The sequence below is a fragment of the Zingiber officinale genome, chromosome 3A (assembly GCF_018446385.1).
Source record: "Zingiber officinale cultivar Zhangliang chromosome 3A, Zo_v1.1, whole genome shotgun sequence".
Classification (NCBI taxonomy): Eukaryota; Viridiplantae; Streptophyta; class Magnoliopsida; order Zingiberales; family Zingiberaceae; genus Zingiber; species Zingiber officinale.
The window spans coordinates 104847934-104871775 of record NC_055990.1 but is presented as its reverse complement, the minus strand read 5'-3'; the positions used below and the strand labels follow the sequence as shown (position 1 = coordinate 104871775).

Genomic DNA, 23842 nt, shown 5'->3' with positions numbered 1-23842 from the left:
CTCGGAATTCCATCTTGAAGTTGAGCTTCTTGAATTCTTTGACTTTGATGAATTTACTTCAACTTCTTCACCCTCTAGCTTTTTGCCCCTTCCGGTGATGATTCCGGTGAAGAGCAACCTTGCTCTGATACCACTTGTTGGGACCGAAAATGTAGCTAGAGGGGGGGTGAATAGCTTGGTGCGATCTCGTGCTCTTCGTTGCTTATTTCTTGTGGTGAAATGCAGCGGAAAATACAAAGAAACAACACTCAAGAAGAGGTGACTAATCCAAGGATCCACACACTCACACACCCTCCACTATGTAAACACTCCTTTTCGGTAACTACCGAAGGCGGAGAAGCCCTACAATACTCTCAATACAACAGGAAACAAAGAGAAGCAAATACAAGGGAAAGCTTACACGATTTACACAATAAACCCTAACCCTAGCTTCTTCTTCTTGCTGTAGATTCGCCTCTTGACTTGGAAATGCCTCCAAGAACCTTCAGATCTGGCGTGAGAGTGACTGTGGAGAAGCTCTATGGTCGCTGTTGTCACTGGAGAAGAAAGCCGAGAGATCTACCGAAAGAAACGCTCGCCAATAGCTAAATACGACGCCAATGGTCAAACCCCAATCAATTGGATTGTTCCCAATCGATTGAGGAGGCTTTGGATCGATCGGCCGATCGATCCAGAGTGCCTCTGTGCTCCTGGGAATCGCCTGGATCGATCGGTTGATCGATCCAGGGCTTATCGCGCAAAATCGTAGCTCCCAATCGATCAGCCGATCGATTGGAGGCTCCCAATCGATCGACCGATCAATTTGGAGACATTCTGTACGATCGACAATTCTTCCCAATTGATCGGCTGATCGATTGGGGAAGCCTTTGTCGCGGGGACTCACCCAATCGATCAGCCGATCGATTGGGCATGAGCCAATCGATCGGCTGATCGATCCAGCTCCTTGTTTTTGCCCAAAACCAAGTCCAAAGTCCCCTAAATCAACATCCGGTCAACCATGACCTTTTGGTACATTATGCCTAGCATCCGACCACCCTTGACCTGCTAGGACTCTCTCACCAAGTGTCCGGTCAATCTCTTTGACCCACTTGGACTTTTCTCCTCGTGCCAAGTGACCGGTCCTCCATGACCCACTTGGACTTCCACCAGATGTCTCGTCAACCTTGACCCATCTGGATTTCCTGTGCCTGGCTTCACTCACCAGGACTTCCCTTCTGCCTAACTTCATTCACTAGGACTTCTCCTATGCCTGACTTCACTCATCAGGACTTTCTTTACTGCCTAGCTTCACTCACTAGGACTTTCACCTCTGCCTGTCTTCACTCACCAGGACTTTCCTTACTACCTAGCTTCACTCACTAGTAGAGCTGTCAGATGGGCCAACCCGTGGCGGGGCAGGTCGGCTCGTGGCGGGCTAACCATTTGGCGGGGCGAGGCGGGCCAACCCGCCAACTTGGCGGGTTGGGAAATTTCCAACCCAACCCATTCTAAGGCGGGTTGCGGGTTTGGCGGGCCAACCCGCGGGCCCATCAAAAATTTAAAAAAAAATTAAAAATTATTTCATATCTTCAATATTTTACTTCGAAAATATTTTCTACAATTAAATGTATACATAAACATGTATTTTAAATATAAACGAACACAAATGAGTACTTATGTTGGATGAAAAGTATTATTTTTATTTCAAAATTATAATAAAGAAAGATAATAAATTGGCCTAAAACTTAACTTACATATGTTTTTCAACCCGCGGGTCAACCCAAGCCCGAGCGGGCCGACCTGCGCAGGTCGCGGGCCTAGGCGGGTCGGCCCACGACGGACTTGGGTTGATAAAATTCTAACCCAACCCGCTTAAATTGTTTGGCGGGATGGCCCAACCCGACGGGCCCAACCCAAATTGACGGCTCTACTCACTAGGACTTTCACCTGACTTCACTCACTAGGATTTTCAACTTTGTCTAACCTCCCAGTTAGGACTTTCACATGACTTCACTCACCAGAATTTTCCAGTCAACTATCCAGTCAACCTTGACCTACTTGACTCTCCTTCACAATCTCCCCACATGAACAATTGTACCTACAATCTCCATGTGTCGTCTCCATGTATTGTCAAACATCGAAACTCAAACATTAAGACTCGAGCTTGAACTAATTCAAGCTCAGTCAACTAGATCAATCTGGACCTAAGGAATATTGCACCAACACTAATGTGACATCACAATCCTGGGGAGAAGAAACATAGGTAAGAGAATAAATGCAAAATGGAATTTCTCATTAAATTATCTAACTTTAATCAATATATTTTGTTTTTTTTTGTGTTTTTTTAAAAAGGGGTTCTACTAAGCTCTCGTCAATACGGTATTCGAGAAAGATCCAGCGTTGAATTGTCAATGTGAGTCTAAAAAATGATGGGAGTCAATGCAGGTTAGCCAGAAAGATCAAAATATATTGAATTGTCAATGTGGGGTTCATCGAATTATATTAAAATTAAATTTATTATACGAAGTTTTATGAATTTTAAATCACATGGCAGTAATTCTACCCTTGGGCTGAGAGCCTGAGACCTCTTACAAATCATAACAAATTAATTAACTTGCCACCGTCGTCTGCGTCATCCCCTGTCGCCGGCCGGCGTACTTTGCAGAGAAAGATCTCCACAGGAAGTCCGGCTCTGCCGTTGTGAACCCGTCGTCGAAATTTTGCACGTAAGTGTAGGGATCATAGCACGGCGGCGCCGCCGTTGATGCCGACATCGTCAGGCCAATCCTCCTCCTCCTCTTCACCATCCTCGCGCAGTCTCACGTCGGCAGTCGTTTTCCCACCATCGACGGCCGGGCGGCAACCCTCAATGAACGCTTCGGCCTCAAACCGGTTGGAGTCCTCGTCGCCGCTCATCAATCGGCGCCGGGACTTGCTCCACGGCCAGCTAACGAGCGGGAGAGGAGAAGGGCGAGGACAGGAGCTCCGCCTCATGAAGTCAGAGCTGCCGCCGCCCATGGCGCCGCCGTATGCTTCTGCCATGGCTGGCCCATGGGCGGCGGGCGTGCAACTATTGTGAACCTTCATTTATATGCCCAAAAATATTTTTATTTTATTGTATTTTTAATTTAATTTTTGAACTCCGGAGAAAGAGTTTTTTTTTAGTTTAAGGTTTGATCGAGATCCAAAACATGGTAACAAAAAGTGAATATATTTGTCTCCAACTTCTTCGCCAATTTATACCAGGGTCAACAATTTTCGTCCGAATTAGATAAAACGACATGGAAATGAATGGCTAACAAAGCAGGCACCTAACAAAATGTGTAGAATCGTTATTACCTAGAATTGCAACAATCTTGCTTCAACTTCACCGCAAAAGATGATTCCAAACGTTCGGGATCGATTGGGTACTTCTGGATCGTAGGTTGTGCAAACTATGGTGACGACTAAGCTCATTTACCTCTGGACCAAGCAACTATTACTCACTCCGACGATATTTGTCATAAACACTGGGTGACTAATATGATCAAATGTTATTTAAGATGCCGACATAGATAGCTAACCAAACCAACTAGGCCGAACTAACACCTATCTGATGAGCTGTCCGGAGATGTTAACCCTGCTATAAACCTTCATCCAGTGTCGATCATACTTAAATAATGACAAAATGCTCATAATCAGTGTCTAATCTTGTATCCAGGCATATGATACACTCTTTATGATGTTTTCGAGTGTCCACATTTCGCCCCATTAATCCTAGAGATAGGTCTTTTTCTTGGTTTGCCTACCAGATAAATCCTAAGCACAACTTATATAAACTTAGAGACTAAGTCTAATTCTACAGTTAGTGACAAGTCTAACTTTTAAAACCTAAAATTTTGATCGATCAGATCATTGTTTACCAAAGTTGACTCAAATCTTCTCCACATATGTTCCTGTCCTAATTAATATGATGTGTTTGAATCAATAAATACCTGATGTGGATTTTGAAGATCTGTGTTTTTGTCTGGTGGACCTGTACACTTGGTCAATGGCTTTTACTTCAGTAGTCAAACAAGTAGATGCATATGAAAACCAAGCAGTTAATTGATGATTGATTGAATAATCCACAAGGATGAGCAAAGAATTGTAGAATCAACTGTATCAAGGAATACTTTTATCAAAACAATAGTTCGCAAATAAAATCAAAATCAGTATACGACGGCACGACTAAGTTGTTTTTTTTTTTTTACATTGCCGAGGAGGAAACGGCGCTGTGGAGATTGGAGCAGTAATGGAATGGAAGAGAAGTTTATTGGATAACGCAGTGGCCTTTGTCACCGTCATCTCCGTACTCTTCGTCTGATGATTCATCATCACTGCAGGATTGAAACAAGCAATGGAAACTCAGTTCCATCAACTTCACATGTTCATTTGTAGAAATGATGACGATTTGATAACTATTTGGAATTAACAATGAATAACATAGAGATAATTGTTCGATAGTTTGATTTCTAGAATGGAATTGATAGTTCATTCTAATTCAGGTAAAATCATAAGTCCTGGTTTGTCCTACCGACAAGACCGATCCTATTTGTTGGAATAAATTTATGAACATCCAAGAACAATGATTAGGGAATCATTAGTCCTTCCAAGTTTTTTTTTGTTACCAAATGTACAAATACATTCGACGATAATTCATAAAGAATACAATAGCTATTTTGTGTGCCAAATGGACCATGCAAATAACAAGATAAGGCTCAAGAAAGAAAATGCTCATCAGCAATAAAGTTTGTATTTCTAGCAGTTTCGAATCCAAAATGGAATCAAAGGAAATGAAAAATCAGTTTTCACAAGTCACTTCTGTTCCAAACCTCTCTTTCGTTGGATTCGATAAGATCCAAGAACAGCTAATCATTTCATCACAAACTAAATCAGAACACAAATTACTTTATCATCTTCCACTAAACAGCTTGTGTTTGCTCCGCACAATCTACCCCACTAAAGCTTAAACATATAAACCTTGTGGATTCAGTTTCAGTATCGACATATCAAGTTTTCTAATTCAAAATTTCAGCAAATAATTAACAAGAGTAATGCTTCACACCATGAATAAGTTCACAAGTGAGGCAAGTTACGGGCGGCTACTAGCCTTTGGAATAGTGACTAGCACATAAGGGAGGCATTTACCTCGGCTTTGCCGAGATTTGAACCCCAGACCTCATGGTGGCAACACCTCATGCGCTAGCCACTAGACCCATCCGAGGGGACTTACTAGGTGGTGCTGGGGGCGAGCGTATTCGTCTTTTTTGCCACCACAAGTGAGGCAAATAAACCTCATGATTTAGTTTTCACTATCTTAGCAAATGACAATTACTAGGTGAACAATATCATATTTAATTAATTGATCGTGAATCCTAAAATTTCTAGCTTTCTGGAATATAGCAACATGCATTCTAATGTGGCCTTGTGAATTACACATCAATAGAAATCTAAAGTTTTACTAACACACGCAAAGACAAATGAAGGAAATATCAGCAGATTAAATGATAAGCAGGCGAGATTAATCAGCTAAATCGTTGTTTGAGAGATAAATCATTCAGATAGCAGTGTACCTGACAATGAACTCCTTAATTTCAATGAGCTCTGTTCCGCAAGTATCGGCCCACTGTACCTTCCTCCTTTTGGTAAACCCTGATGTGCTGCTCGGTAAATTTCTTAAATAATCATTTTTTACAACAGCTTGAGCAGATAAATCGGAGCTATCTATGAGCAGTGGCTTTTTAAGGCTACTCTTAAGATATATTTCTTTTACATCCAGTTCAATTGCATCAGCAGCACCAACAATATCCCGTTCTCTATGGCTACTGGAAGAAAAGTTACGAATGGGATCTCGTTTGGCAGTGGAAGTTCCATTTGCTCCTGCAGAGGTATGCTTGAAGCAGGTGAAGGAACATCTAAAGGAAACTCGACCTTTTTTGGAAGCCAGCTGAAATTCAGATTAATCTCTTGTTTGAACAATCGGTATTACTTTCAAGGGGAAACTCTCATCTTTTTTTCATTGTTTTTGCAGCCATGGATCAGAAGAAAAACCTTTGATGTGCCCAAAAACCTTGAAGCTACTGCTCATCTGAATAAGAGGTAGCTCTTTTATATCCTAAGTAATCAGGATATAATACCTATTGAATAAGAAGCAGCTTTCTCTACAAAGTTAATTGAAAATGAATCATACAAACATATTTACCATATCTTTTTCATATATTAGTTGCACCTTAATCTTTCAATGCAGATAGCAACAACATAAGCACTTTGACTTGTTAAATATGCAGCTCTTGTTATGTTTCCTTAATGTTAATCAAACAATGTAATTGTGAAGTGTGATCTTTTAGAAGATGAATGATACATTACACAAAGGATGTTGAAATGTATCATAAGATGATACTAGAAGGTTGACATTTGTAAAGTCATGGTGTCTTCCCTGATGTCATTTAGATCAATGGAGTAGGCAAAAAAAATAGGGTTGTAAATGAATCAAACGTTCATGAGCAAGCTTGGTGTTTGGCTTGATATGAGTTTATTTATGTTTGATCAATATACATAAAGTCGATTAAATGAATAAGCTTGAGTAACTCGTTAAACTAAATGAACAATTTGAAAGCGTATGTATTCAGTTTGTTTATGTTCATGAACAAGGATTGTGAATTGTTCGTGAACAATGTTTATGAACAATATTCATGAATAAAGTTTATGAACCATGTTTATCAATAAAACTCTCATGAACATGATAAATAAACAAAAAAGCTTTCATAATGAACAAACAAGCTTGTATTATCAAACTTAATGACCAATCAAACAAATTTAAAACTATAAATTTTTCAAACAAGCTTGAGCTGAAAGCTTAATAACATCTAAACAAACCAAGCTCAAGCTCGTAAAAATGAAACCAAGCCAAGCTTGAACAATCATTTCAACGGCTTGGTTTATTTTAGGCTCAGCTTGGCTTTGCTCGATTTCTCATCAAACAAGACTGAATACCGCAAAGCTTGGCTTAGTTTGTTTACAGCCCTGTAAAATGACAAAGTAATGATGTTGATGATTATCCAATCTTCTAAAGTTCGATTTAGTAAAAGAATATAAACAGATTGATACATCATGTAAAATCCTACAAAAAAATTGCCAAAAACGATAGAAGTTAGTTTCTTAGCATCATTCTCATACCGAAGAATCATTTTAGAAACTCTGTCCAATTCAACTAATTGAAAGATAGCTTTTCTTTCTTGTTCAAAAAAAAAAAAAAAAATGAAAATCATCTAACAATGGAAGAATCAGAGCTTAGATGACAGAACATGATCTAGGTTCTTGTTTAAATAAATTTTAAAAAACTGCACCTCTGTGTATGAATTCCCATTCCTACCATCTCGAGAAAACACGAGCATCAACAATCATCTGAGGGCTGATAGGAAAAGCATAAAACAGAGACGGAAACAAAGAAGCCAGCCAAAGAGGACATCAATCAATAGAGGTCTAAATAATAATTAAAAAAAAATCCCTAATTTTTCCGATCGATATTGGAGGGGGCGTGCGATCCCGAGAAACTTGACCCCAAATATCTGGAGCTGAGGATTCTTACAACGAACCCTACTACATTCCCATTCCTCGCTCCGACACAATTAACAAAAAAAAGAAACTTTTATTTAATAGAGAAACTGCAAAAGGGAAGGGGAGGAATCGATCAGAAAGGAACCTGGAGGAAGAACTTAATAGGAGGAGGGAGACGAAGAATCCGGAGATCTCGGCGCCCGGAGCACGAGAGACAAGCGGCGCCGCAAAGAGAAGATGGCGACGCGATCAACTTTCGGTCAACCCAGGCGTTTTTGGAGCCGTGACCAGGATCGCTTTAGGATTCGTGCAATTCCTGATCGACGAGGACGAACGGCGATTGCTCACGGCCGAAGACGGCTTAGTGGATTAGCTCCTCCCTTTGATCTCCATCGGACGTCCGAGGGGCTCTAGGGGCCGGAGCGGACGGACAAGATTGACCATCAACCGTGGGACCCAGTTAGTTAATCTCGGAAGGCACGAGATAAGGGATCCAGCGACATGCCACGTGTGCTTTTTATAAAAGGCTTTTAATTATAGCACGCGTGTAGGGAACTAAATAATTAAGGAAAATATCTATTGTTTAATTATTAGTTAACATTCGATTAAATGAACTTAAACAAATAAAAATTAAAATTAAAATTAAAATGTTATGCCTGTAGCCATAATTCAAAGTCTAATTTACACATCTTTCATTGACTCAACCATCGAAGAGCTCTCCTGATCACAAAAGAAGAAGATTTTGTAGATCTTTCATCGCCCCAACCATCCAAAGCTCTCCTGAGACATTGATCACAAAAGAAAAACATTCATAAATTTTGAGAAATTGACAGTAGAAAGTCATTGCTCAATTACTCTGGTGTATACTTCGGTGGAAGATCATGTGTTCTTCCTAGCTTAACAATGTAATTTGTTGAAGAGGGAACAACATCATAAAGAAAATCCCCCAACAACTAAATTCACAACATAAATAATGAATAGATTTAGTGCAAATCGACTTACTTCGATTCCTGGATGAACCATCTCAATGTCGAAACCAATTTCTATCTCGGCATCTGTTAAAGTCAGAGCCTTCTGAAGCTTTCTATGGCAAAAGATCTCAACTTCAACTGTGAAAATGGCCGTCACCGGCCGGTGATCGGAGAGCTTCAGCTCAGCTCTCCTATAGTTTAGGAGTTTTACACCCTTTCCGAACCATAGAATGCGGTCGCACCTAGCAAGAAAGAAACAATTGTGATTGCTTCACCAAACTGCCATGAACAAGTTTGTGAGCAAAGTGAATGATATTATCTGCATTGTTTCAGCACTTACAAGCTACAAAATGCAACAGGTAGTGAATTAATTAGGAGTTCATACACAAGCTTGTCAATAAAAGTTTTGAATCAAAAGGCAATCTAAGCTCATACCATGCAGGATTTCTCTTCCCGCCCTTGTGATCATCCCTCACATAGCTTGTCGAGTCGAATTCATACTTGTAAGTTGGCGGAAAGTTCATAACACCCTCCGACCATCCGTCGAAAGCACCCCCTTTCTTTAGCTCTCGAATCAGCTGCCAGAGAAATTATGAAATTCTTGTCAAAGGTCTCTACTTTCACACAAATCTCCAAGGTTGGACATAGTGTGTTCGATCACTTTAATATTATTGTTATCAAATGTTCTTATTGTGCTAACTACAAAAACTTTAGTAAAATAAGAAAGTTGCAACCTGGTCTCTCTCTAGCAACATACTCCAATTCTTGCTGGAAATGAGTTCATGTGTTTTTTCAAACGACAAATCGATGCGGTAGTTTAGATCTCCTAGCCAAAATATTCTTCTGTAAATATGAAGCCACAGAAACAAGAAAGAATCAGAAATTAGGCAAATTGTAAGATTGGCCGAAGTAAACTTGACCGGCTATTTCTACGGATTGTTTGATCTACATAAGTAATGCATTTGGTTTATCATCATAAAAGAAATTACTGTCCGTCCTCACACAAATGCTAGCCTACTGAATAATTAAGCCTTTGACACTTTAAACTCACTCATGATCATGGATTCTTTTAGGCACTCCAGCTTGAGCAATCGTACTAAATTGTGTTTTACGGTGGATTTCTTGCACGTCTGCATTCCTATGAAGTTCGTCCCCACTTTTTTCGCCCGAAGAGAGGTGGCAACATGTGAAGCAAAATAAGGTTTGGTATATAGACATGCTGATTGATACTGAACCCTGAAGCAAGTTTGAAGTCATCAAATAAGTAGCATGCCAAATAATATGAACTTGATTGCTAAGAATTCAAGTAAACTTACTTTGTTTCCGATATAACCCATGACACCTACACCGACCGGAGATACCTTCAGGTTCTGAATGTACTTCTTCAAGTCACGACGAACCCATATTGAAAGGTATATCCCAACCATTTGTTTGCTGATTATCCTGACAAAGGCCAATCTCTTCCTTCTACATGACACTATATTCAGATCAAGTTCAGCAGCCAAATCTCTTCCTGATGAATCCTTGACAACACTACCGATCGGCCGGAAAGAATTGTATTTTCGGAAAGACTTGGTTGCCTTGAATGAACTTGAATTAGTTAAAGTGTGTTTAGGCAGCAAGTCTAGTGGTTGTTCTGGCCAAGCTAATCCAATCCTCTCTGCTGTGCTAAGTGTCCTGAGTAGCTTCTTTTCCTGAATCAATGGCATAACCGAATTGGCATCAAAATCAACAAGAGTGAAATGATTCAACCTTTGAAACTTCTTTATGCCAGATGGCCTAATGGATTCATCATGATCGAAATTAGAATCTAGAGTATTCGTCGAATCACTGAAACTAGTGGCATTCTCTTCATTGTCGTGATAATCATCCTCTTCGTCTATGTCACTGATAGTCTCATCAGACAATAGTCCATCCACAATGATGGTAGTAGCATCTTCAGATGGTCTAAATCTAGATGGAGAGGGAGGATCACTGTGACATTTATACTTGGGTTTCACTGTCCGAATACTATTTAGTGTTGTCCGAATGAGATGTTCCCATTTTGCAACTGGCGTATTGTCCTCGGCACCGAAGATGTTGCCGGCATTCAAGGGAACAATCTCTTGGACGCTGCAAGACAAGAAAGCTCACATGAACATCATGGAATTTATGCTCGAGATGAAGAAATGTTCAGACCGAGGAATCGACCAAGTGGTAGATTAAGGGGGTTGATTACCCAAATACATAGATATCAGCAGGCTCCTCCATGTCTATCCACTTTGCTACATCAAGATCATCAGGTGGAGCTCGTCCACCAACATTCCAAGTTCCTGTGCAGATTCTAAGGATCCAAGACATGAAAAGCTTCTAAGTGTTGCAAGAATATGAACAATGATAATTTAGTGCTTTTAATAGCATTTTTACCCTAAAAACAGGTGAAACATGCCTGAGTTCTTTGGTATCGATATATTGTGCCCGGAGAGTCTCTGAATTCCTTCTTCTCAACTTGTATGGGAGGCTCTCTAGCTCATCATCTGCAGTAGAAGTCAGATAACATAAATCTTTGTTAGGAAAGAATCTCGAGTGTCAAACTGGAAGTACCACCACTTACCATTTGTCTTCTCCAATCCTCTTACCTTCCTCTCACTGTCCCCCTCGCAGCCAGAATTCTCTGCGAGAAAAACAACCACCTTTCACTACGAACAAACTAGTCAAGAAGAAGAAGAAGAAGAGACTCATCATAATCTTGTGACCTTCCTCATCGTCTTCGCCTTCATCAGCGCTGAACTCTGAGTTGTCGCCTCTGATGTTCAGCCATTTCTTGAGCACCACCTTAGGCCAGAAAACCTGCAACGGCTCCAAATAAGCCAAAAGCCCAAAGGGAAGTGTCAAGAGGCAGGGAGCAAGATAGGAAACCTGCCACGGCTTGTTCGGAGTCTGCTTCATCTCTTTTCAGCTGCAACAAGCTTCACAGTAGAGTCCTTGTTATTCTTCCTTTCAAGTGAGCAATTGTTGCCAGAGAATTGAGAGCCAAGCAGCCACTTTATGAAGGACTCTTTTTCCCCCCCCTGTTCATAAATGTCCATGTCAATGCAAAAAAAGAATTCATTTTCAGCATTAGTTGTAGGAACCGTGTTCGAGATTGATTCTGAAGCTGACCTATTTCCCTATTTGTGTATACAAGAGCAGAAGAGTTTCAGTGAAATCTGCAAGAAGAGAGTCGATTGTTTATAACTGAGCAGACAACAGGAACTTGCACCAGCTTCCATGTGCTTGTTTTTTTGAGAAAGATTTCATTTTTGCCTCCCCTATTTTATTTATTTTTTATTTGAGTAATTGGCCAAAAGGTATATTTAATATGGTACAATTTTTAAAAATCACACCTAAGTTTTAGATTTCTCAAATGGAGTATTTATTTTCCATTTTATTCCTCGTTACATTTAAAGAATAACATCATTATGTAGTAGATTTTAAAAAATAACACCACCATGGTGCTATATTTCAAACATCTATACCACTTTAGTGTTGCTTAAACCCTAAAACTAGTCCTACTGTGATGCTATGGTATTGATTTTCAAAATGTAATGGTACAATGGTATTATTCTTTCAATGTAATACTATATTGATCAGTGAGAGGGATAAAATAAGAAATAAATGTCTAAAATTCTAAAGTTAAGTGCAGTTTTAAGAATTCTCTCACTTGTGTCTTTGGTCATATTTTAATGTTATAAGTTAAAATAAAATATTGAGTTATATGGTAAACGGTGATACATTTGTCATAGTACATCTGTCAATTCGTCTGTATATTAATATAGAAAAAATAAATCATAAATAATTATTAATCAAGTCATTAGTTTATTGTCGAGTTTCAACTTCAAGACCTCATATGATAATATTTCATGTTTCAACTATCGCAACATTTTGAGGAGACCAAATATTATAAGTTATAGCAAAAAGATGTGATTGTTTTAATCTAATGAAATAGTGGAAGGTCATTAATGTAATTTAATTAAAAAATATTGTAGTGAACATTAGTCATCAAAATAAGAATAAGACGGCATTATTTAATCACATTCATTGTGTTATTAATTATGCTCTTATTGAATTTTGAGTAGTAAAATATATCAAGGTGGTTTTTTTAAAGATAACTTCATAAATTTGTATTAATCTGATTGGTGAGACTATCAATATATTAATAGCATTAAAAAATTATTTTTACTTTTGACTTTTTATTAATAATTAAAATGGATAAGACAAGAAAGGGTATTTTTAAAATGCATCATTTACATAAAGTACAATTATGATTATGACGTGTCATTAAAAACTATTAGTATTTTAAAAACTATATAAAAAAATAGATACTTCAATAATATAAGAAAATCAATTTTATATTAATTGTTTTACTTTTTTTTATTTAGAAGAAGATCATAAAAATAATTTTAAAATATTTTAATGGCAATAAGTGTCATTAATTATACCTTTATTTCTTAATTTTAAACCGTATAAGATTATTAAAGTGTTTTTAAAACATCACATGGTAACCTTCTCAATTAATCAATTATCAAAAAATATTTTAGTAATCAATTAATAATCTTACTACTATTTTATTAACAATCCTACTCTATACTAACTAATTTTAGTTAAATTCAAAATAAAATTATGTTAATATTCTTTTTTTTTAACTAACAATAATTTTAAAATTTATTAGTAATTTTTTATGATTATTTTTTATACAAACATATGCATTGTCATGGGTTTCTTTAGTCTCACATGATTATCTACACAATGAGCGGATAAATTTTTATAAATACATTGGGCAGATAATATTAAAAAGTATATATTTCTTAGCTTTTTGGATAAGATCAAATATAATATCTATTTTTTGTTGGTGCAATATCCTTTAGGTCAAGGTTGATCTGGTCGACCAAGCTTGAGTCTTGGTTTGAGTTTCGATGTTTGACAATATATTGGGTTTAGACGATATGGACAATGCAGGTGCAGTTGTTCATGTGGGGAGATTGTTGATACAATTCCCGCTTGGTCGAGGTTGACCAGTTGAGATGTGAAGGAAAGTCAAGTATGTCAAGTGTGATCGGATACCTGACTGGAAAGTCCTGGTGAGTGAAGCCAGGCAGTTAGAAAGTCCTAGTGAGTGAAGCTGGGCAGGAGGAAAGTCCTGGTGAGTGAAGTCAGACAGAAGAAAGTCCTAGTGAGTGAATCTAGGCAGAAGGAAGTCCTGGTGAGTGAAGTCAGGCAAAAGGAAATCCTGGTGAGTAAAGCCAGGTGAAAATCCTAGTGAGTGAAGCTAGGTGAAAGTCCTGGTGAGTGAAGCCAGACAGTTGGAAAGTCCTAGTGAGTAAAGCTAGGTGAAAGTCCTGGTGAGTGAAGCCAGACAAGGGAAATCCAGATGGGTCAAGGTTGACCAGACATCTGACGAAAGTCCAAGTAGGTCAAAGAAATTGACCGGACACTTGGCAAGAGGAGAAAAGTCCAAGTGGGTCAAAGGGATTGACCAGACACTTGATGAGAGAATCCTAGCTGGTCAAGGGTGACCATATGCTAAGTTTTATGTACCAACAAGTCATGGTTGACTGGATGTTGGTTTAGGGAACTTTGGACTTGGTTTGGGCGAAAACCAAGATCTGGATCGATCAGCCGATCGATTGGATCATGCCCAATCGATTGGCCTATCGATCGGGTGAGTCCTCGCGACAAAGCTCCTCCCAATCGATCAGATCGATTGGGGAGAAGCATCGCGCGAACAGAACACCTCTGGATCGATCGGCCGATCGATCCAGAGCCCCCAATCAATCAGTGGATCGATTAGGAGGTGCGACTTCGCGCGATAAGCCCTGGATCGATCAGCCGATCGATCCAAGCATTTTTCTAGAGCACAGAGGCGCTCTGGATCGATCAGCCGATCGATCCAAAGCCTCCCCGATCGATTGGGAGATGTTGGTTGCTACTCGGAAAACCTATAGGTTCCACTGTACAAAAATTTTGTACAAAGGTCTGAACCTTTTCCTAGCTACCATGTGTTCTTTTAAATTAAATTTTGGATCGCCTGCGGAACTTAACACGTTTGATCCAAAACTTAATCTATTTGTTCTTTTAGGTTTTGACTTGGATCTCCTGCGGAACTTTACACGTTCGACCCAAGTCTCCTTAAGTTATTAATTCCATTAAATATTAATTTCCATAATTGGTTCCCAGTACTGACGTGGCGAGGCACATGGCCTTCTTGGATATGGGAGCAACCACCACCGACTAGACAAAACCTTTTATAGAAAGCTAATATTTAATTTCCTAAAATAACTTTAGGTTAACCAAAGAGAACAATCAAATCACAAGGAAAAAAAAACAAAAGAACACAGCATCGAAAAAATATATTCGAAATTCTAGAACGTAAGCCTCTTGTATTTGGTATTATTTCCATAAATAACTAGTATGATGCGGAAATAAAAATTACTAGTTATACCTTGTAGAAAAATCTCTTGATCTTCTATCGTATTCCTCTTCTAACCTCGGACGTTGTGTGGGCAACGATCTACCGAGATGAGAAACCACCAACCACCTTCTTCTCCTCCAAGCAAGGTTCGGCCACAAAGGAAGAACTTCACCAAAGAAGAAAACCAAAATACTAACCAAGCTCCAAGAGATGCTAGCTTTCTCTCCTTCTTCTTCTTCTTCTCCAAGCAGTATCCGGCCACCACAAGAACTCCAAGAGAGATGAAGTATTCGGCCACCACAAGAGGAAGAGAGGGAGAGGATGATGGCCGGCCACAACACCAAGGAAAAGAGGGAGAGAAAACAATAGAGGTTGTGTCTCATGAAGGCACCCTCACCCCTTCTTTTATATTCCTTGGCCTAGGCAAATTAGGAAATTTAATTACAATAAAATTTCCTTAATTTTCCTTGACACGAATTAATTGAGAAAAATAAAATAAAATTTCCCAATCAACTTGTGATGGCCGGCCACAATCAAAAGAGCAAATTAGGAGAGTTTCAATCAACAAATTAAAACTTCCTAATTTGTTTCCGGAAATTTTAAAAAATAAAATTTCTCTTTAAAAATCTCTTCATGATTAATAAAAGGAAATTTCTATAATTTTAATTTTATCAATATGTGAATAATTTTTAAAGAGAAAATAAAACATCTCTCCAATCTACAAATAAGGAAAGAGATCTAATCTCTTTCTTTAATCTTTTGTAAATCTTTTACAAGAGAGATATTTTAATTTTAATTCTCTTTAAATTATATCTTCCACATAATAATAAAAATTAAAATTAAATTTCTTTTTTAATTTAATTTGGCCGGCCCTACTAGCTTGGGTTCAAGCTAGGCCGGCCCTAGCTTGTTCCCAAGCTAGCTTGGCCGGCCCCAATTGGGTGGGTATAGAAGGTGGGTATAGGTGGGTATAGAACTCTATAAATAAGAGGCTACGATAGGGACCGAGAGGAGGAATTGGTTTTGGTCTCCGATAAAATTAAGCATCCCGCCTGAACACACAACTTAATTCTATCAATGACAATTCATTCCACTAGAGAACTATCATTGAACTACCGCACCAATCCCAAATTATATTTTTGGGCTCCTTCTTATTATGAGTGTGTTAGTCTCCCTGTGTTTAAGATATCGAATGTCCACTAATTAAGTGAGTTACTGACAACTCATTTAATTAATATCTAAGTCCAAGAGTAGTACCACGCAACCTTATCATCATGTCGGACTAAGTCCACTGCAGGGTTTAACATGACAATCTTTATGAGCTCCTCTTGAGGACATTATCAACCTAGTATCTCTAGGACACAGTTTCCTTCTATAATCAACAACACACACTATAAGTGATATCATTTCCCAATTTATCGGGCTTATTGATTTATCGAACTAAATCTCACCCATTGATAAATTAAAGAAATAAATATCAAATATATGTGCTTGTTATTATATTAGGATTAAGAGCACACACTTCCATAATAAGAGATCTTTTTTTCTTTATAAAGTCAGTATAAAAGAAACGACCTCAAATGGTCCTACTCAATACACTCTGAGTGTACTAGTGTAATTATACAGTCAAGATAAACTGATACCTAATTACACTACGACCTTCTAATGGTTTGTTCCTTTCCATTTTGGTCGTGAGCTACTGTTTATAATTTATAAGGTACTGATAATATCATCTTCTGTATGTGACACCACATACTATATTATCTACAATATAAATTAATTGAACAACTACAACTAAATGTAGAAAATTTGACCAAATGTGATCCTTTATTCATAATGAATGTTTACAAAGCTTAGGCTTTCAGTATACACTCCAACAATCTCCCACTTATACTAATGACTAAGCTGCCATATCTTCTACCATACATCTGATTCCCATTCCCTCCACATGTCGATCGAAAGCTTTCGCCGGAAGGGCCTTAGTGAAAGGATCTGCCAGGTTATCCGCTGATGCAATCTTGGCGATGACAACCTCTCCTCGCTTCACGATATCTCGTATCAGGTGGTACTTGCGCTCTATATGTTTACTTGCCTTATGAGCTCGTGGTTCCTTCGAGTTTGCAACTGCACCGCTATTATCACAATAAATTGTGATGATTTTGGGCAAACCAGGAATCACATCTAAGTCCATTAGAAAGTTCTCGAGCCATACTGCTTCTTTAGCTCAGAGGTGCTACATACTCAGCTTCCATGGTTGAGTCCAAAACGCATTTCGCTTAACACTCCTCCATGAAATGGCTCCACCTCCTAAAGTAAACACATAGCCCGATGTAGACTTACTGTTATCCCTATCGGATTGGAAATCAGAATCCGTGTAACCTAGAGGGAGCAGATCGTGCTTGGTAAACTAGCATATAATCTCTAGTCCTTCTCGGTACTTTAATATATGTTTTACCGATCCAATGTCCTTGTCCGAGGTTACTCGATGTCTGTGACCATGCCCAAAAGCGGATATCGGTCTCGTCATAGCATTGCATACATTAGGCTTCCTACACCGAAGCATAACTGCTTTCATGTCCTCTATCCCTTTCGACGTCTTTGGAGACATCTCTTTAGATAGAGCTACTCCATGTCTAAAAGGTAAGAAACCTTTCTTGGAATCCTGCATGCTAAAACGAGCAAGGATTGTATCTATATATGAAGCTTGGGATAGACACAACATTCTTTTCTTACGATCCCTTATAACTTTGATCCCAAGAATGTGTGCACAATCTCCTAAGTCCTTCATATCAAATTGTTTGGACAACCATACCCTTACGTCTGATAATACCTTGACATTGTTGCCAATTAACAAAATATCATCTACGTATAGTACAAGAAATATCACCACGTTTCCGTTACACTTCTTATATACACAAGACTCATCCGGACTTCGAATAAATCCATATGACTGGATTACTTCATTAAACCAGATGTTCCAAGACCTTGAAGCTTGTTTCAGTCCATAAATGGACCGATTGAGCTTGCACACTAGATGTTCTTTGCCTTTTTCAATGAACCCTTCTGGTTGCTTCATATGGATGTTCTCTTCAAGACTTCTATTAAGGAAAGCTGTCTTGACATCCATTTGCCAAATCTCATAATCCATATGAGCAGCAATGGATAAGAGTATCCGGATAGACTTAAGCATGACTACCGATGAAAAGGTTTCCTCATAATCGATTCCCTCTTTCTGAGTGTACCCTTTCGCAACAAGCCTAGCTTTGAAGGTTTCTACCTTCCCGTCTGTCCCTCTTTTCCTTTTGTAGATCCACTTACATCCAACGGCTTTTACACCATCAGGTGGTTCTACAAGCTCCCAGACCTTATTAGAGTACATAGACTCTATTTCAGAATTCATCGCCTTTTGCCAAGATGCTGCATCTATATCTTGGAGTGCTTCGTCATATGTCCGGGGATCAGGTTCATGTTTACCTGGGATCAAATCCGAAGACTCTCCCAAAAACATGAATCTTTCAGGTTGCCTTACAACCCTCCCACTACGACGAGGCACTGTCTGTGGTTGTGTATCATGTGTGACACGTGTTGCAGTCTCTTGTGGTACTTCATCTTGTACTGTTGGTACTGAAGTAGACGTGTCCTCTCTAAGTTCTTCTAAAACAACTTTGCTACTGGGCTTGTGATCCATTATATAGTCTTCTTCTAAAAACTGGGCATTGGTGCTAACAATGACCTTCTGGTCTTTAGGACTATAAAATAAACCACCTTTCGTTCCTTTGGGATAACCTACAAACACACGAACTTCTGTACGAGATTCTAACTTATCAGCGTCTGGTTTCAGCACATGTGCTGGACTACCCCAAATCCGAATATGTCTTAGACTAGGCTTTTGCCCATTCCACAATTCTGTGGGAGTAGAAGATACTGATTTAGAAGGTACTAAGTTCAGAATGTGCGCTGTCGTTTCCAGAGCATATCCCCAAAACGAATTTGGTAATTCTGAATAACTCATCATTGATCTAACCATCTCCATAAGAGTCCTATTCCTTCGTTCGGCCACACCATTCTGTTGGGGTGTTCCAGGTGCAGACAATTGGGATTGAATCCCGGCCTCTGATAAGTAATTCCTAAACTCTCCTAAGAGGTATTCGCCACCACGATCTGACCGTAGTGTCTTGATACTTTTACCTAGTCGTTTCTCCACATCAGCCTTGTATTCTTTGAACTTATCAAAGCACTCGGACTTGCGGCGCATTAGGTAAATGTATCCATATCTTGAATAATCGTCTATGAAAGAGACAAAATATTCAAAACCTCCTCTTGCCTGGACAGACATAGGACCACACAAATCAGAATGAACCAATTCTAACACTTCTTTGGCTCTATACCCCTTGGCCTTGAACGGCCTCTTGGTCATTTTACCTTCCAGGCAAGATTCGCAAGTTGGAAAATTTTCCAACTCAAATGAACTCAAAAGTCCATCGGCTATAAGCCTCTGAATTCTACTTAAGTTAATATGACCAAGCCTTAGATGCCAAAGATATGCTTGGTTCATCTCCGAAGGTTCTTTTCTCTTATTAGAGTTAGAAGATGAGTTATAAATTTCCATGTTTTGCTTTGTGGAAGAAATTGGATTTAAAGTATACAAATTGCCAACTAATGCACAAGAATAGATAATCACTTTATTTCTTTTAATAACTACATCGTTACTGAAAGAAACTGAATATCCATCTAAAAATAGTTTAGAAACTGAAATTAAATTCTTTCTAAAACTGGGTACATAAAGACAATTTCTTAAAATCAAATTTCTATTTCTACTAAAAGATAAGTAGACGTCTCCCACTGCAACAGCTGCCACCTTAGTAGCATTGCCCATGTAGACGGTAATCTCCCCTGCAGATAGTCGTCGGGTTTCCTGGAACCCCTACAAGGAATTGCAGACATGATCAGTGGCTCCCGTATCTACACACCAGGTGCTGGTAGATAACACCGCTAAACATGTTTCAACAACTAGAGTATGAGATATACCTTTGTTTTGGTTCCTACGAGGACAGTCCGCCTTCCAATGTCCTGCCTGCTTACAGATGAAGCACTTGCCCTTCGACTTTTTAAATCCTGTACTCTGAGATTTATTCACTTTCCTTCTTGAACCAACTTGTTTCTTCTTCTTCTTTCCTTTCGGTTTAGAAGTAGAACCATTTTCAACATAGTGAATTTGAGCATTGTGACGAAATAATCCTTCTGCTGCTTGAAGTTCCGTCAGTAGTTCCGCTAATGAAACCCTCTTATTCATATTATAGTTCAGGCGAACTGCTCAAAACTTCTAGGTAGCGTTTGGAGGATCATATCGATCTGGGTTTCCCCATCAATTTCTCCTCCAAGGATCCGTATCTCGTTTAGATAAGCCATCATCTTTAGGATATGATCCCTCACAGGAGTACCCTCTTGCATGGTGGGTCATTATCTTTCTCATGGCTTCTTGCCTAGAAGCCCTATCCCGATGACCAAAGAGTTCCTTGAGATTGTTCATAATATCATAGTCGTTGGTAAATCTTGATCTTGATGTTGCAATACATTTGACATTGAAGCCAAATGTAACACCGCGCCATCTCATACGCTTTTACCCATTTCCTATGATATTCAATCTCCTCTTGGGTAGATTCACCGATGGGTGCATCGGAACCTTTTCGTCGATAAATTTATAGCTTTCAAGAACAATGTCCGGTTTCTTTTCAATCTATGTAGTTTGGTCCAGTAAGTCTATTCTGTTGAAGTATGATGGACAGTGGGTTGAAAGACATCCTAAGAATCACAAATAACTTTTGGTCAGAACTCTAAATTTAGAATAATATTGATTCCTCAAACAATACTATTTTAAATTAACCAACACCTCAAAACACCGTGAATATTGTATGCCACGTTAGTGTGGACGTATACAAATTCAACATTTGTAAAAGGAGGGTTTTAACCCATTAATTTTATTATCTTGTCAACCTAACTTTTTGACAAATAAAATTAATAGTTGGTATCTTTTGGTCACACAAATAATAGCAGTGACTCCGATGGGGAGGATACTATTAGGTGTGTCTAAGTGTATACCATTACTTGACACTAAGTCCATTAATAAGATTATGCCTCTTCCGTTGGGGAAGATCACACGCTCTTAATTAACTTCCTATAGTCATCCAAAAATGGAAGTCTGTTCTAGTGATCCACAAACAAGCTCATCCGTTATGGAGGAAGGCACTCAGAGCCAACGCGCAAGCTTGTTTGCATCACTTACAAACCAGTAATGGAGACCATGGGATTTATTTAAAAATCTCTCTCCCACTTAGTTATTTATAAATGAGGAATTTTAACTATGCTAGCCTACTAAGCATGTAAACTAACACATACACAAAGCACAATATAAAAGCAATAAATAGAAAATCTAATTTTCAACTATTATGACTTTTATCTCTAGTTGTCCTCCGTGTGTTGTCATCCCAAGCTGCTGCCATATTTGGCCACCGCCACCGGGTCTCGCTGTCGCATCCATCTTGCTCCTAGTTCCGCTGCGCCTCTGGTCCTTAGAAGGTTTCACGCTTTACAAGATTCGATCCGCGACATAAATAGAATTTTACATTTTTGATCCTATATTCCATAAAAAGAATGTACATGTATCTAGATCAAAAATAAAACCCTAATAAAACTAAATACAGCTCCTGCTGTATTTTAATACAATCATGCACACACATATAAATGCCCTTGACATGTCCAAGGGTCCAATCACACACATAATAACTAAAAGCCATAATAGTTGGATCCTGCATCCACAAAGTTAGCACATCCTACTATTAACCTGCCTAAATTATGTATGACATGTGCATAATTAAACTAATACCAAATACACAGAGGCAAAACCCTAGCTCTGATACCAATTGTTGGTTGCTACTCGGAAAACCTATAGGTTCCACTGTACAAAAATTTTGTACAAAGGTCTGAACCTTTTCCTAGCTACCATGTGTTCTTTTAAATTAAATTTTGGATCGCCTGCGGAACTTAACACGTTTGATCCAAAACTTAATTTATTTGTTCTTTTATGTTTTGACTTGGATCTACTGCGGAACTTTACACGTTCGACCCAAGTCTCCTTAAGTTATTAATTCCATTAAATATTAATTTCCATAATTGGTTCCCAGTACTGACGTGGCGAGGCACATGGCCTTCTTGGATATGGGAGCAACTACCACCGACTAGACAAAACCTTTTATAGAAAGCTAATATTTAATTTCCTAAAATAACTTTAGGTTAACCAAAGAGAACAATCAAATCACAAGGAAAAGAAAAAACAAAAGAACACAACATCGAAAAAACATATTCGAAATTCTAGAACGTAAGCCTCTTGTATTTGGTATTATTTCCATAAATAACTAGTATGATGCGGAAATAAAAATTACTAGTTATACCTTGTAGAAAAACCTCTTGATCTTCTATCGTATTCCTCTTCTAACCTCGGACGTTGTGTGGGCAACGATCTACCGAGATGAGAAACCACCAACCACCTTCTTCTCCTCCAAGCAAGGTTTGGCCACAAAGGAAGAACTTCACCAAAGAAGAAAACCAAAATACTAACCAAGCTCCAAGAGATGCTAGCTTTCTCTCCTCCTTCTTCTTCTTCTCCAAGCAGTATCCGGCCACCACAAGAACTCCAAGAGAGATGAAGTATTCGGCCACCACAAGAGGAAGAGAGGGAGAGGATGATGGCCGGCCACAACACCAAGGAAAAGAGGGAGAGAAAACAATAGAGGTTGTGTCTCATGAAGGCACCCTCATCCCTTCTTTTATATTCCTTGGCCTAGGCAAATTAGGAAATTTAATTATAATAAAATTTCTTTAATTTTCCTTGACACGAATTAATTGAGAAAAATAAAATAAAATTTCCCAATCAACTTGTGATCGCCGGCCACAATCAAAAGAGCAAATTAGGAGAGTTTCAATCAACAAATTAAAACTTCCTAATTTGTTTCCGGAAATTTTAAAAAATAAAATTTCTCTTTAAAAATCTCTTCATGGTTAATAAAAGGAAATTTCTATAATTTTAATTTTATCAACATGTGAATAATTTTTAAAGAGAAAATAAAACATCTCTCCAATCTACAAATAAGGAAAGAGATCTAATCTCTTTCTTTAATCTTTTGTAGATCTTTTACAAGAGAGATATTTTAATTTTAATTCTCTTTAAATTATATCTTCCACATAATAAAGCTAGGGCCGGCCACCCAATCTTATACCTAGGCCGGCCCTAGCTTGATTCCCAAGCTAGCTTGGCCGGCCCCTTATTGGTGGGTATAGAAGGTGGGTATAGGTGGGTATAGAACTCTATAAATAAGAGGCTACGATAGGGACCGAGAGGAGGAATTGGTTTTGGTCTCCCGATAAAATTAAGCATCCAGTGTTCGCCCCGAACACACAACTTAATTCTATCAATGACAATTCATTCCACTAGAGAACTATCATTGAACTACCGCACCAATCCCAAATTATATTTTTGGGCTCCTTCTTATTATGAGTGTGTTAGTCTCCCTGTGTTTAAGATATCGAATGTCCACTAATTAAGTGAGTTACTGACAACTCATTTAATTAATATCTAAGTCCAAGAGTAGTACCACTCAACCTTATCATCATGTCGGACTAAGTCCACCTGCAGGGTTTAACATGACAATCTTTATGAGCTCCTCTTGAGGACATTATCAACCTAGTATCTCTAGGACACAGTTTCCTTCTATAATCAACAACACACACTATAAGTGATATCATTTCCCAATTTATCGGGCTTATTGATTTATCGAACTAAATCTCACCCATTGATAAATTAAAGAAATAAATATCAAATATATGTGCT

General features: G+C 38.6%; 1 protein-coding gene and 1 long non-coding RNA gene across 3 annotated transcripts; both read right to left on the bottom strand.

The window, feature by feature from the left end:
* Positions 1-4096: 4096 nt before the first annotated feature.
* LOC122052220 lies at positions 4097-7835 on the bottom strand. Of its 2 annotated transcripts, none has more exons than XR_006131941.1 (3): positions 7703-7835; positions 5574-6088; positions 4097-4337 (listed from the first exon to the last, which is right to left on the bottom strand). It is a non-coding gene; the product is annotated as an uncharacterized LOC122052220 (long non-coding RNA). The 2 variants fall into 2 exon arrangements; XR_006131942.1 differs by having other exon boundaries at positions 5574-6161; positions 7703-7823.
* Positions 7836-8209: 374 nt separating this feature from the next.
* On the bottom strand, positions 8210-11577 carry LOC122050555 (type I inositol polyphosphate 5-phosphatase 1-like). The gene is made up of 11 exons (XM_042611451.1): positions 11427-11577; positions 11264-11357; positions 11122-11181; positions 10957-11044; positions 10747-10851; positions 9845-10640; positions 9580-9764; positions 9263-9371; positions 8964-9106; positions 8560-8770; positions 8210-8337 (listed from the first exon to the last, which is right to left on the bottom strand). The coding sequence occupies exons 1-11, from the start codon at positions 11454-11456 to the stop codon at positions 8311-8313; spliced, it is 1848 nt and encodes a 615-aa protein (XP_042467385.1). The 5' UTR covers positions 11457-11577; the 3' UTR covers positions 8210-8310.
* Positions 11578-23842: the final 12265 nt, after the last annotated feature.